Source organism: Pagrus major, chromosome 2, assembly GCF_040436345.1.
Source record: "Pagrus major chromosome 2, Pma_NU_1.0".
Taxonomy (NCBI): Eukaryota; Metazoa; Chordata; class Actinopteri; order Spariformes; family Sparidae; genus Pagrus; species Pagrus major.
The window spans coordinates 17,088,110-17,102,658 of NC_133216.1; the positions used below are offsets into that span (position 1 = coordinate 17,088,110).

Sequence of the window (14,549 nt, forward strand, 5' to 3'; positions counted from 1 at the left end):
AGCATATTTACATTTTCATCCTCTTCAGCTCTTTGTCCCTCTGGGAATCTTATTCCATTCATTCATTCAGGCCTGATGTTTTTCTCATTCTCCTTCAGCTCATTCATATCAACCGGGGACAAATTAATCATGTTAGGTATTGACCCAGGTCAGACTGCCAGCATGATAAATAGAAGCACAGTCATTCAAAAACATATTACATCATGAAACTGTCCAATGAGATAATCACATTGGGAATAATAAATGTGAATTACAGCAGAGCAGCACATGGATCATTCATCTGGTGTACCGTAATTTATATAACAATATCTAATCCTACACATGCACAAACACACTTACACATTCATTTCTCATGTATATGTCCACTAACTTTAAATATGTAACCGTAATACTGATTTTAATTTATTTTCTTTTGACCCTGATAAAACATGAGAATTTTTTTTTATTTGAATATTTTTTGAAGAAGTTGAACTACCTCACCATTAAGCTATGATTGAAGAAATGTCAGAAAAGAGATGTGTTTGAATGTCTTTATGGCTCTGATGACTTTCATCCAGGCTGAAGTATCTCAACAACTACTGAACAGATTCCTAAAAAAGTTTTTAAAAAAAAGTGGAAAGCAAACTGTGAGCTCTCCTTAATCTCTGGATCAGAGCAGTATCTGCCTCCAGGTGTTGACTCCTCCAGAAGGTACAGCTCTGCCCCCGGCTGTCTGCTCTAGAGCCACCAGCTCTCAGCTGAGCAGCACCTCTGCTCCACTGTTGTTGCTTAATTGCTTAATTGCACTGAACCCACCGTAAATGATCTCAGTCTCCTCAGACTGACAGTATCTTGCGGACCCTTAGGGGGATCCCAGCCCCCAGGTTGAGAACCACTGAGCTAAAAGACGACAGGTTTTCTCTCAGAATTTGATAACTAGCCTTCACAGATTACAGACTCTGAAAAACACAGACAGGAGAAGGTGAGAGGCCAGGGAAAAGTCTGCCTCCTTTTGACCTGGAAAAGGAATTTACTGCTCTCCCAGACATGTATATAATGCCATCAGGGATTAGAGCGTGGTGGGGGGACAGTTGCAGATTTACTCACCCGACTCCCTCGTTCTCATCTTCTCTGTCATTGGCTGTTTCCTGACCCTCGGGGTATCCAGCTGGGTTTCATGGTGTCTGAAATCTGCTCTGCTCCCTCTCACTTGTTCACAGGAGATATTTATGGCTGAGTGTCCTACGCAACCATTTCTTTGTCTTCTCTATGTCCTCTGTGTCTTAAATCAATCATCCATCCATGGTATTATTGTCGTTTTGTCTGATATTAGTCTTTTCATTTACTCTCTCAAGGATTTTCGCACTCATTTTCTTCTCTGACCTTGAGGTTTATTACTGATCTCTCTGCTAAAGGGCATGTAATTGTAATTTGTATTTTTTCCACATTAAGGTGAGAGCGGACGCTAAGCTTCTCATCCAGCTAGATTTGGGGATTTTTCGGGGCATCATGGCAGAGTGGGCAAAGACTCTCTCTAAGTCTTTCACACTGATAATCCTCTTACTCGTCCGTGCCGATGCACACACAAATACAGTCGCACAAAAAAAAGCCCAAATGTGAGCACACATTGACACACTAGCTGGAAAAAGCATTTGATATTTTTAATATGATGAATAATTTTTTATATTCGTGTGAGTCTTGAGTTGTAACTAAGCGTTACTGTCTGTCTCCTCCACCTCTGAGATAAGATTCTTGTCCTGGAGGCAGAAATTTGGCGTTTCCATCTGGGAGTCACTAATGTATTCACTCATATCTTTAATACTCTGCTGCCACTCCCAGCTCTGCAGCTCAGAGAGGTTTTACTATGAAGGAACTGAGCCTCAGAGCATGTGTACCCTCCTCAGGTATGACTTTGCCACAGTGGGGGTTTTCAGCATGTGTGTGTGCACGCAGTTATTGAGCGGTGGAGAGCCAAGACAGCTGAGTAGCTCCGTCTCCTGAAAGCCTTGACCCACTTCCAGGTCTCCTCCTTCCCCCCCTGCTCACCCAAACATGCTGCATACTGAAGCAGCTCTGCTACAATCTGCTGAGCTGCAGTGGAGCTCTGCATGCAGATGCCGGGAAGAGTGGGTGTGTCTGTCTGTCTAATAAATAAATTGTATGTGTGTGTCTGTGCTGCAAGTTGTGTATCTGTGTGTGCATGTGCAGGCTTGCAGGAGGTGCGAGACCTCGGGCAAAGTCATGGAGAGTTGCTGCTTCTGCTGAATTTATTAATGAGACCTTCACTAGTTGTTACTTTACCAACCAGCTTCAAACATGTTCAGCAAAGTGTCGTCTTGTCTTCATGTGATGAAGACCAGAGAATAAAGTGCACAGATTCAAATCAGGTTTAAGCCCCCACAGAAAGAAATCCACGTCAGAGTGGTGAGAGTGAGACTCCAGTTTAAGATTAAGCGACTATTCTGCCGATCATTTTCTCAAGGTGACATCTTTGAATGTTTCAAAGCACCAAATCATTACAAATGAGAAGCTAGAAGCAGGAAATAGTCTTCATTTTTCTTGAAAAGTCCAATTAATTGATAATCAAAATAGTTGCTGATTGATTTTCTGTTCTTTCGGCACTAGCTATGTGGACAAAGTAAAGTGACAGTATGCATTGTGATCAATATATTATTGCGAGTCCATGTAATGGTGAAAATATTACTATAGTAGTAACGTAGCATTTATCGGTTGACCGATATCATCAGCCGATATTAGCCTATCACAGATACTGTATAATCGGCATATATGTTGGAGAATACGCAACTTCCCCCCAGATAAAACCTTTTTTTCGAGGTCATAATGCAGTAAAAGATGCTTGGAGTAAATTATGATTAAATTCCCAGATAAATGTTACTGTTTCAATGCACTGATTTCTTCAAATCATTGCAAAAAATATGTGTATATCTGCCGATATATCAATATCTGATTTTGTTACTCCCTAAAATCGGTATTGGCATCGACCTGTCTCTATCCATCGGCCTCTAATTTAATGTTTTAAGTTTTTAAGTTTGAACTTGGATGAGGAATGTATGAGATACGTTTGGGGGGGATGTTCATAAAATATTGATTGAGAACATGAAAGCCTGAAATGAGCCAAATCTACAAGACATCACAGCAGGTTTTTGCCAGAATGAGCAGCAACCAGCACATTTATAGTTGTCACATTAAATCAGAGCCTGACGCTGAGAACTCTCCAATGTCACTAAAATGAAGAAAATGTCCAATTCTGTGTAAATATCAATAGCAGGAAATTGTAATGAGACGAGGGACAAAGTGAATTGTTCTGCTCCAGCCTTTGAAGCCATGCGGGCTGTTTAATATTTTGAGAGCAAACAGACCTGGATTTAAGCTGCCGCCCTGAGCAGAGACGAGGCCAGACGGCTGGCTGATGGGAGGGAAGCTCCACTGGGAAGGAGAGGAGACGCTCACTTAGTCATGGCTGTTAGACACAGATTTATACAGATTACAAACATGCACATGCAAGCCTGCAAGCACGCACATACAGAAATGCTTTTACCATAAGAGAAGGGATTAGCACACATTTTGATTTATAGCCACATCCAGAGCAAATGTGCCCACTTACCAACATCAACACGTATATGAAGATTTCATGTTTGCAAACACATTATAATGACACATTTGTTTAATCAATAGGGGGATCAACGATGTACATGGTGAGTTCAACAGGTTCAGCCTGAGTCACATCAGATTGTTAACATCCGCTTTTCTTCTGAAATCCGTCTTATCGTGTATCATCGCTTACCAGGAAATAACCTGTACTCACCTGTTTTTTATCATTATTTTGAATACCAAACCAGCGTGTGCAGTAGTCCGTGTGGTTATTTGCATTGAACTTGTAATCTCCACACACGCTCGTTGTTACCGTATTATCACCTCCGTCTGTCTACGACTCTTCATCATCCGCCCTTCACTCTGTCAGCATCCGATCCGATGTCTATCAGTCACCCTGGACTTTAAGAGCAGCTTGGTATTGAACTCTGGTGACAGATGGAGGGACCAGAGCTGTAGAGATCAACATGTCGATAGCAGTCTGTCTGTCTGTAGGCCTACGAAGAGTAGTGCAGCCAATTCAGCAATTAAAGCGTGGTATTAATAAAGATTAGTTGAATACAAATGAACACTTAAGCTTAATCTACAATTACAGCCTACTGAAGTTGATATAATATGTGTGGTTGTGTTTCTTTCATATTGATAATGAATATTTGGCAAGTTTGTATTCAACTCTGAAAGTGAAGCTAGCAAGCTAGACTAACAAGCCCTCACTAGGAAAATGGAAGATAGTTAGCCTAACTTGCTAATGTTAGCACAGATACCGCACTAGTGTTAGACATTGTTTTTTGTTAATGGCATTTCAACACCTGCTGAGTCATAGACACAGTGCTGTGTTTGTCCCACATTATTTAAAGAGGGTTTGCTAGCGAGCTGTTGCAACTCACAACAAGAGGTATGCTAGTCATGTAGCCTCAGCACTTTATACATTTCTATACATTTTGCAATGCCAAATCAAAGTAAATAAAAAAAACTAAAAACACACCAAGAACATATCTACTGATTTCCTAGCCAAAATGTATTTTAATCTAAGTTCGACCCCTGACATTGCTTGATGTTGGCTGATGAAGAGTGTTTCAGATATAATATCACTAATTACCACCTCCCACGATGATTGTAGCTCTGGACTATTGCTGGTGTAACCGCTAACTATTGCTAAACACAACTTCCGCTAGCTAGTTAGCTCAGTTAGCCATGCAGAACCAGGGGAGTGTTGGTGTTTACAACACTCGTACAGGAGCTTTGGACCAGGACAGGCAGGGGCTAGTATATTAGCATGCTAACTTTAGTAGATATCTCTGCAACACAATACACAGACATCATAACATCAACACTGCTCTTTCCTCACACTGTTGATAGTTAATTGTTGCATCTTTTCTGCTAAAATCTTACATATTGAACCTCTAAAGGAGATTTTGAGACTTCATGGCTGCAGATAGAGAATTCCTCATGAAATGTTTATATGGTATCCATGAGGTTGACTTAGTAAACAAGTGCACTCTGCACTGACAAGCATGTTGTTGTAGTTGACTGCAATGATACTGTGTTGTCTCAGGCCCAGTCATAGTTTTGTGTTTTGGCATGATCTCATGTGTCTGTTCCACCTAAGGTTGGGGTGGTGAGTGATAGATCCACAAAGGGACTTATTACCACCATGACAACTATCATTTGGGGCCCTGTAGGGTGTCATTAGGAGGGTTAAAGTACTTTTACAGAGTGCAGTAAAACATAATGTTCTGTCAACACAAAAACAACTTCATTCACCTGGAGGTCTAGCCTGCTGATTCAGTGACGTACTGATGACGTTGGGCACTATTTTTCTGCTTTTTCTGCTCACTCAAATGTGCTGAAAATAATAGTTCATATTAGTTCATATTAATCTAAAAGGAATTACTGAAAGAAAGACCAGTTTCCTTTATCAATTAATTGTTTTAAATTGTTTGTAAAGCACATTTCAGGTTCCAGCTTTTCAAATATAAGGATGGTGGGGGTTGCTTTCATTGTTGTATTATTCTACATTGATTTTTTTATTGAATATCTATGATAGGTGTTCACTGTGTTTGACAGTTAAGAGAATCAGTGATTGATGGCATGTGTAGATCATGACGAATCATGCATAATTAGCATATTTCCGATGTTCTCTCTTGTTTCTGCTGGCATGTCTGGATTTGTATGTCACTCATGTCCACCTCCATCCAAAGGAAATTATTTAATCTTCAAATGCTTCATTAAAAGGTGTTAATTAATTGCTCCACTGCTCATGAATCTATTTCCGTCTCTTCCTCTATCAGGTGTTGTGAGTGCAGCGCCTCGCTGTCACACTGGTATTATGAAAAAGATGGACGGCTCTTCTGCAAGAAGGACTACTGGGCCAAGTTCGGAGAGCTCTGCCACGGCTGCAACGACCCCATCACCACCGGCCTCATTATGGTAAGAGGATCCATCCGCTGAGTCTCATCTCTCATCACCCCCCTGGTGCTTTGTTTGCTGATAGAGTTACAGCTTGGAGCTGTGACACGCACATACATACAAGAGGATAAAAACACACACCTGAGTCCATACATTTACAGCCAACATACGAACATGCACGTAGGATCAGTGCCAGACCTGTAACTGACCCTGAAGCCTCTGGTCGCTCTGTCAGATTGTTTTACAGACCACCAGTGAACGTTTGAGCTGTTGTTGTGACACAGGAGAGCAGAGAGGTTCATGTGCAGAATAGATGTGGTCACAGCTCCGGAAAGCAGATAAATAGACTGGACCTCTGCAGATAAGTGCTGCTGCATTATGGAAAAGACAAGATAACGGCATCAAAGGAGAGCGATGTCTATTTGTTGATTAGTGATGAAATCACACACATTCAAAGCTTCAAGAAACTGATTAATACTGTATGTCAGTGTAATAAAATATGTGGCCTTTATATGTCTTATTTTCCTGCCGTAGCAAAGCCAGCAGCAGCACAAATGCAGGTGCAAAGCAAGAGTGAGTACAAACACCGGGAAAAACAAAGGACTAGGGAACTGACGGGGAGAACGCAGGACTGGCACAAGGACCAGAACAGTGAAGGAACACATATGGACTAAATACACAAGGACTTATTAACTAATGAAACACAGTTGAATAGGAAAAAGGAGAAAGACAGGAAGTGTAAGTCACATGAGGATAAAACCTACAAAATAAAACAGGAAACACTTAAAGTAAAACCCAGAATCACGACAAGCACACCATTAAAACATACAAATATGCAACATGAAATAGTTTTGTTAAGTTTTGGCTCCTCTTGGTTTTTTTAGCATGACTTTGATGCAATTAAGCTGCATCTTATCAATACAGCTGACATGATTAGCTGGACACTCAATAAGTTGAGTTAATCTGCAACTGTTTTGATAATCAGTTGACGTTTTAAGCCATTTTTCTCACATTTCAGCTTCTGATTTTCCAAGATTCTTCTCAAGATTTGTGCCTTTTCTTTGTCTTGTGTGATAAGATCAACAAAACGAGACAATTGAAGACGTGAATTGATCAGTTAACTGGGAGGATAATCAGCAGGTTCACTCATGATTAAAATAACCCTTAACTAGCTGCAGCCCTTCTTCCACAACGTGTACTGTGATGTTCAGATGCATTTATCAGGTGTCCTGCCTCTTTTTACGCTCGACAGAGGAGCTGGACATACAGCTACATACATACTTTACATACAGCTTCACTACCTGATAAGGGAAAACATTTGCATAAACTGGTGGGTGTATTTAGAAATGTGGTCAGTGTTGAACTATCTGATATACAAACAAGTCTGAGACTTGATAGGGGGAGATCACATCCCCATCAAACACTGTCATCGTTTTGCACTTCCCGACATGCAGCTCGCATCAGAAATACTTCGACACAAACAAACACATACAAAGAAAAAACAACAAATTTAACAGAAATAAAAAGAATATAGATAAATAGATAAAAAGCGAGAAAGCATCCAGTATTATATTAAAAATAAGATTGTGCCACACAGCTACGGTGTGTACACATTTGGTGTTCAACAACAGCAGGATTCATGAGGTACATTGTCCTTCCTGCTCAGTCATCACTGGTAAACTTTGCAGAGTTGCTTGTGGTAATCCTCGTTGTGTTCACTCAGCGAGGTAAAATTAGAATTATCAGCACCGGCAGCAGGAGATATGAAAACTATGTGTGTGCAAATATGTGACGCTCTTATTCTGGAAAACTACCGCCTGTCTACTTAGCAGGAGGCTTATATGACAAAACACTAAATAATCACCTGCATTTCAAAACACGTCATTAGTAGCTGCTTTTTGAAGTGGGATTTAAAGACTAAATATCATCATAGTATTTAAATTTCCTACGAAGAAAAATGTGTTTGTATTTAGTTTCCATTTGAGGCGATAAACTGCCTCTAAAGCCACCTAAAAAAACAGATTATTGACTAAACCATTAATTATTGGCTGTTGTTGGCCGGTTGGAATAAAAAGCTGAGTTCATTCGTTGCACATAAAGTATCCTCTTTGACACATTTGCCTCCAGGTCAGATTCAGCAGCCAGCAGCTTCTGGCAGGTCATGTGTCACGGCCACGGTGAACAGAAATCATTCATGGCTCAACTGCTCTATGCATCCCTGAGTGTGTGTGTGTGTGTATATTTTATCATGCCTCCAGACAGCCTGCTCTTTGCAGTGCAATCTCAGTAATGAAGCATGTAGGAGACTCTAAAGTGAATTAGGTCTCTCCTCTTCTTTCTCCTTCTCTGGTTTATTGCTCCTCTTACAGTGCAAAGCCTCTGATTGACTGTCTCTGGAGTTACACTTTAGCAAATTTGAGAGGCTTTAGTTGCCAAGATGGCCGGAGAAATTGTATTACCGTGCAGACGTGCAGACGAGGTCGGCTCCCTACATCTGTGCCACACCCAGGAAGCTGGAGAAGACTGTACTCCAGTCATGCACAGTCACTCTGTGCAGATTAGCAGAAAACACAGTCCTATTTTTAAAATTCACTGATGCCAGCGCACCTTAAAAAAGCTGCTGTCACAGTCAGTGAAAACATATCGAGCTCCATGATGCAGCGATGAGTCAGAGTCTGCAGACAGAAGATAAAACTGATGGTCAGCCAGACAGAAACAATACTGAGCTATGTTTGCCTTTCATTGGATTTCATCACTCCGAACAGTGATGCCCACCATACATGCTTCAAGTTTGCACTTTGACAATAGCCTTTTTACCAAGGAGGTTATGTGTATTACCAGCTGATTGTTTTGTTTGATAGAGCACAAGTTCTCGTACATGTTGGCTCAATTGTTGAGCCGGTGAACTCTCCAGCACAAGCGTTTGTTCAGTCGACTGCTGGTTCTGAGCCCAAAACTCAAGACAACTTGGTTGCTTTTCAGTGAACATCTATAAAATGTCTTGCATGGATTTGTTGAGGAAGGGCCATTGTCTTAATTGAATTGGATGTCTCAGACTATGATATTATATTGTGGGTACTTTCTGTGTTCGTACAGTGTGAGCGTGCCGGGTATGTGTGTGTTTAGGTGCGAACAGGTGTGTATCTGCAGCTTCAGCTTGTGCTCCTGTCAGCACCTTCAGCCTTGACTCAACGAGCAGTAATTCAGCCAGAGGAAGTTACTCAGTTATTTACTACCCTCACTGAGACTGATGTATGTGCTGAATGCTGAGTTGTCTGACGTAACCAATCTTCTCTCCCACCAGCCCTCTTTCTCTCCAGCCATCCGACATCCTCTGACAGATGAATGTGCAGTGATCTCAGTCGTCTCCTTGTCCAGTTTAGAGTCAATCAGCCTTTCTGCAGGCAACTCAGGGCTCACAGCCAGCTGATGGGAGCGTGGCCAGGCATCGACCTGGGTCCCTTAGATCTTGGGAGAAGCTTCTGGTTTCACAGTTTCTCACCGTCATTGCGTTATCTTTGCCACATCACTCTGTGGACATAAGTTTGATATATACCCACAAGACTTTAAGGATTCATTACCGTGGCAGTGAGTCAAACCTTTAATTTAGACATGGTTTAGGAGTGGACTTGAAAAATCTGAGTGTTTAATTTAGTCACCTGTAGCTATAACTTCCAGGAAAACATCAGGCGATATGTCAGAGAGTGAGGAAGACAAACGTGTCTAAATGATTCACATTCAACACAGTTTCTTGCTCAATTTTGCCTTCTGTGTTTCTGCTACCAGTTATATATTGATTCAGTCATGTTGGGCCACTGACTGAGTTTTATTGGTACAGCGAGTCCTGGCATTAAGTTAGCTTGCTTAAAAGGTAAGAAAGCACAAACAGGATTGGTGGTCTGAATAAGAAAAAGACACCCTGAGTTAAGTGTCAACTAAAGCAGCATTAGTGTTGGTTGAACATGAAGGTTTCCACTTTTGATTACAAACTGCTAAAGTAACAAGTTCTTCTCATGGACTGTAAACGATGAATCAGTCTTATTCTGTTGTTCCACATGTCAATGATTTTGTTGTGTAAACCTCTGGCTGTTACTCCATCAGGTCCTATTATTTCATCAATTCAGTGTTCTGTTTATTTTCATCATGTTAGTATTTACAGGAAATCTTTATCTCAGGGGCTTTCTTTGTTTCTTTTCTCTTGATTTGTTTCTGGGATTGCAAGATATACTCACACTTTTGAAGGTGAAATCCAAGAAATTTCCCTGAAACCACAAGTGCTTCAGAGTCTTTTTGGGTTTTTTTGTTGGCATCATATCGACCCTTATGAAATTCAAATCACATGTTCTGCATGTTACATCTTGTGCTGTGTCTCTCCCCTCGCACCATCTTGATAACTTGTTTTCTGTTTCAGTGTGATAGATATACTTAGATCTTTTCTTCAAGCAAAAAACACAATATGTTCTTACAGTTGATACATGAAAAACAAAAGGGCAATGAGACAAACACCATCATGGAAATCATTGTAGGGGTCTACAAAGTATACTACCTACGCACTACGTATGTGGTTAGTATTGTGAAATGGAGAGACTTTGTGTTGGCGACCAGTCCAGTGGAAAGTCCCAGATCTACAGTGACTTTATCAACTCCCACTGTTGTGAGGTAGCTCTGTGGTTGAGCAGGAATCTGCTAGTTGTTTCTGTAAAATGCCTGATGATTATTTTGCCTCTAAGTGAAGACAGATACATGTGTAATAAGTGTTGGGAAACATTATCTGTTCAGATGTTGTTGCTGTTCAAGTTGGGACATTGTGATCTTAGCAACAGGGTGATCTCATCAGTGACGCTGAGCGCAGCTCTGTCGCTCTGTAGAAACTTGTTTTGCATTATATTTACAATAAAGGATGGTTTTCTTTTCATGAAAACACCTCAGGAAGGTCAAATACAGTACAGAAAGGTGTAGCTGAAAGAAGTTGATCTTTTTTAAAATCTGTTTAGCATTTCCTCTTTCCAGAGAGGAAACTCCCCCCCTATGGCGCGACTGTGGGCTGCTGGGTTTCACTTTCAGCTGACTGCGGGCAGGTTTGACTAATATCTCTGAACAGTCACCGCTGGCACCAGAATAACATACGAAGGCCCGAAAGTAACGATTACGAGATAATGTTAAAGCGGCTGTGGTAAATATGTTTATATTAAGAATATATCATGATTACTTATATATAAAAGGTCTTACTTGTCGGAATGAATGAAGAATTATTAGTACTCCAGCAGCATTTAACAGCTTGAATAAATCGTCCACAGCGCTTGTATAGACGTAGATGATTTAAATTTATAATGGCACCTACTGTACAAATTATCAGCCGCCTAGAGACAGACTCAGGATTACAGATGAAGACATGTATTTTCAGACTATTTTGGGACTGCTTTTTTTCACCGTTTTCATCAATTATACAGCGAGAGTTCATATATTAGCTCCAAGCAAAAGGCACAGTTGAAGCTTATTCCCATTTTTGTGAAGCAAGAAAACTTGCTCTGCTCTTACCCTTTACATGAACTGTGTTTCAGCACGTAAAACATCTTGGGTAATGCAGGAACTCACTGAACACCAGACAGATGTTGTTTAGAGGTATAAAGTTCATGATGGTGTATTTTCCTCTGGAGTAGCCACCTCTCTTTACTGCTTTAACATAGAGCAGGCAGAGGAGAGGGCATCTGGCCCTCTATTAATATCTGCCCACTCAGATGTCCCTCTAGCACTGGCTTGTAGCGAGGGGAGGGATCGACACTTGGCATGCAGGACATGTCAGGGACACGAACAAAGTGAGATATGGAGCTACAGAAAGAGGAGGGTGGGAGAATGAGTGACGCAGCAGCAAAGATAAACCCCTGAAGAGAGATTATATGAGGCCGAGAAAAGGTGGAGAGGAAGGACAGGGAGAATTGGTCGGCTGAATGCTTTTAATAAAGATCACACAAGCATATGATATGTCTTAATTTATGCTCAGTGCTGTGTGATGTGATCTGTGTGCTTCTTTTAAAGAAAGACAATAACATCACCTTTATTCTACATGTGACTAAAGGACTGTGTCTTGGTTGAAGTCAGGCGGTCAACCACATTTCAAACAAGGAAGTTAATCAGCCAAGCAGTTTTAAATAGACACATTTCAAAATCAAAAATACATAGTTTTGGAGATATCAGCCATATAGATGTCTACCCTCTCTTAAATATAATGGTACTAGATGGCTTGTGGTGCTCAAAGCGCCCAAATAATACTCAGCAGCATCGTCTCTTTCCAGAATGATAACCCGGTTACTCTAGATAATCCACAGACCTTGTTGTGATTTTCTTTCTCCTGAACTACAACCATTAACTATATCACTGTGCAGAAGGAAGTGAGCGTCTACTCATGGATGAGAGGCTAGCTAATTAAGCTAACTCAGCTGGCTAACGTCAAAGCTCGGCCGACGAGGACACCGTTAATGTTTAAAAACCTTTTTATCCATAAAAAGATGCAAAAGAAAATACAATTTAACAATCACAGGTCAGAGGAAAATATCTATTTTTGATTTTGGGGTGAACTGCCCCTTTGTGACACACTTTTTTTCATTTGTTTTAAAAGAAGTTGTAATGAAAAAGAAGTTCAGACATCACTATGGGCTCGCAGACATTTTTATTGACCTAACAATCAGTTAATTGCAAAAATAATTGACAGACTAACCGATACTGAAAATCATTATTTTGCAGCTCTAATAAGGGACAAACATTAGACTAATCAGAGTAATGACGAGCACACACACTTTACTGTAAACAAAGCCATTCGCTACAGTGTCACAAACTATATTATTTTATCATCTATATACTCGAAACAATTGTTTACTTAACACAAAACAGCACATGAAATTCAACACGTAACATAAACAAATGAGCGAATGAGGAACATTATTCCCCCACATGAAGCCAAGCCTGTAACTGTCACTCTGCTGGTTTTCACTGGTTTTCGAAATGTGATTGCAGGAATGGGGGCAGCGTGAGAGCAGAGGCAGAGAAGGAGAAGAAGAAGAAGAGGAATTTACTGAAGACACCAGGGGGTGGGGGATGGAGGGGTGTGTGTGTGGTTGAAGCAGCCGGGTGGCGCGTGTGCAAGGGGGTGGGCGGAGCCAAACAGGAAACGATGAGGTCATAGCAAAGAGGAAGGCAAGGGTGGGAGGGGGGGAGAGCCAGGAGGAGTGACATTGATTCAGAGATGAGCTCAGCTGCAGAGGCGTGGGCTGCTCCCTCCTCCCTCCCCCTGTAGCTCCGTCTCTCTCCGGCCGGCTTGGCCGCTGCCAGTGTTGTGTTGTGACAGTGGGGGGAATCGCCTGCCAGGGTAGTAGAATGAACTAGACCAGCGAGGAGAGACGCCAGCTCTCGCTGACATGGTGGGAGACCTGTTTTTCTGGAGCTTCTGCTGTCTCAGGCTGTGGAAAAGAGATAAGAAGGTGAGGCTGCTGCTCAGGGTTACTGGGTCTGATGAGTGATGTACAGTTGGACAGGAGCCGGCGAGGAGGCAGGGAGGCAGACATTCTCCAGTGGCTGGTTGAGATGGTTTGCCGGTTGCTTCTACATACTCTTTCCATCTTCGTCTTTTTAATTTTAAAACTGAAGCTGAAGCATGATACTGTACGCTGCTGTTTGTTGTAAACTGGGTCAGTGTTATTGCCTTGTAATTACAGATCTGCTCCATTTTTCCTGCGCGGCGCTCCGGCTTTTTTTTTTTTTTTACAAGTCATGAAAAACTGATGAGCCATGGCACGTGAGCTATTTTTAGAGAGCATTCATCCTCTGATAAAAGTGGGATTTAAAAGTGTGCTCGCATTCAGAGCTGGACAACAGTTGTCCTGTCTAATAACTGTGTCACTGCACCGGGTTATTTTTATTTACCACCTACATGCCGGCCACACTGTGTGTGTAAACCACAGTGGATGTGAGACTTACATAGAAGAGGGAAGAAGCTGAAAACATTAAGAGCATTTCTAAAGCTGAGGCCTGTGTGTCTACTGTGGTACTGTACTGTTTGTAGCTGAAGGGGGGTTTCCATTCAGAGGGCATCAATGTGGGCTTCTGTCCTCTCTCTCAGGCTTTCAGTCTAATTGTGTTTGCTTAAATGATGTCAACTGTAGAGAGTCTAAAGGGGAATCAGGATCATGTCTTCCTTTGACTTTGTTTCCACTCCAGCAGCCGTGTGAAACATCTTGATCATATTTTGTGTTTCTTCGATGACACATTTCTGTGATCTGACCCCCTTTCTTACTCTCGCTCTCTGTGGGGAGTATCAGATCCCTCATGCACGTGTTGTTTCTAGTATTTCCTCCAAACATCCGCGTGAGGTCACTTTATAAACACAATTCTTCTGTTATTTGTTCATTCTGGGAGCTCGCTCACATATGGACTGTGGTGTTGAGTTTGGAGTAAAAGTTCATTACATCAAACATGAGGTTAAGCAGAGCCAGATCCCCCATAATTTGGTGAGGGCGGTCAGGAGCACCTTCAGCTTAGTGTTGTGATGAGGTCAT

General features: G+C 41.6%; 1 protein-coding gene across 1 annotated transcript in view; it reads left to right on the plus strand.

The window, feature by feature from the left end:
- Window positions 1-14,549, plus strand: part of limk1a (LIM domain kinase 1a) — a 48,424-nt gene that overhangs the window by 20,524 nt on the left and 13,351 nt on the right. Inside the window, exon 4 of the mRNA XM_073494961.1 lies at window positions 5,883-6,021. Coding sequence (XP_073351062.1) covers window positions 5,883-6,021 — 139 coding nt within the window. The remainder of the gene's footprint in view (window positions 1-5,882; window positions 6,022-14,549) is intronic.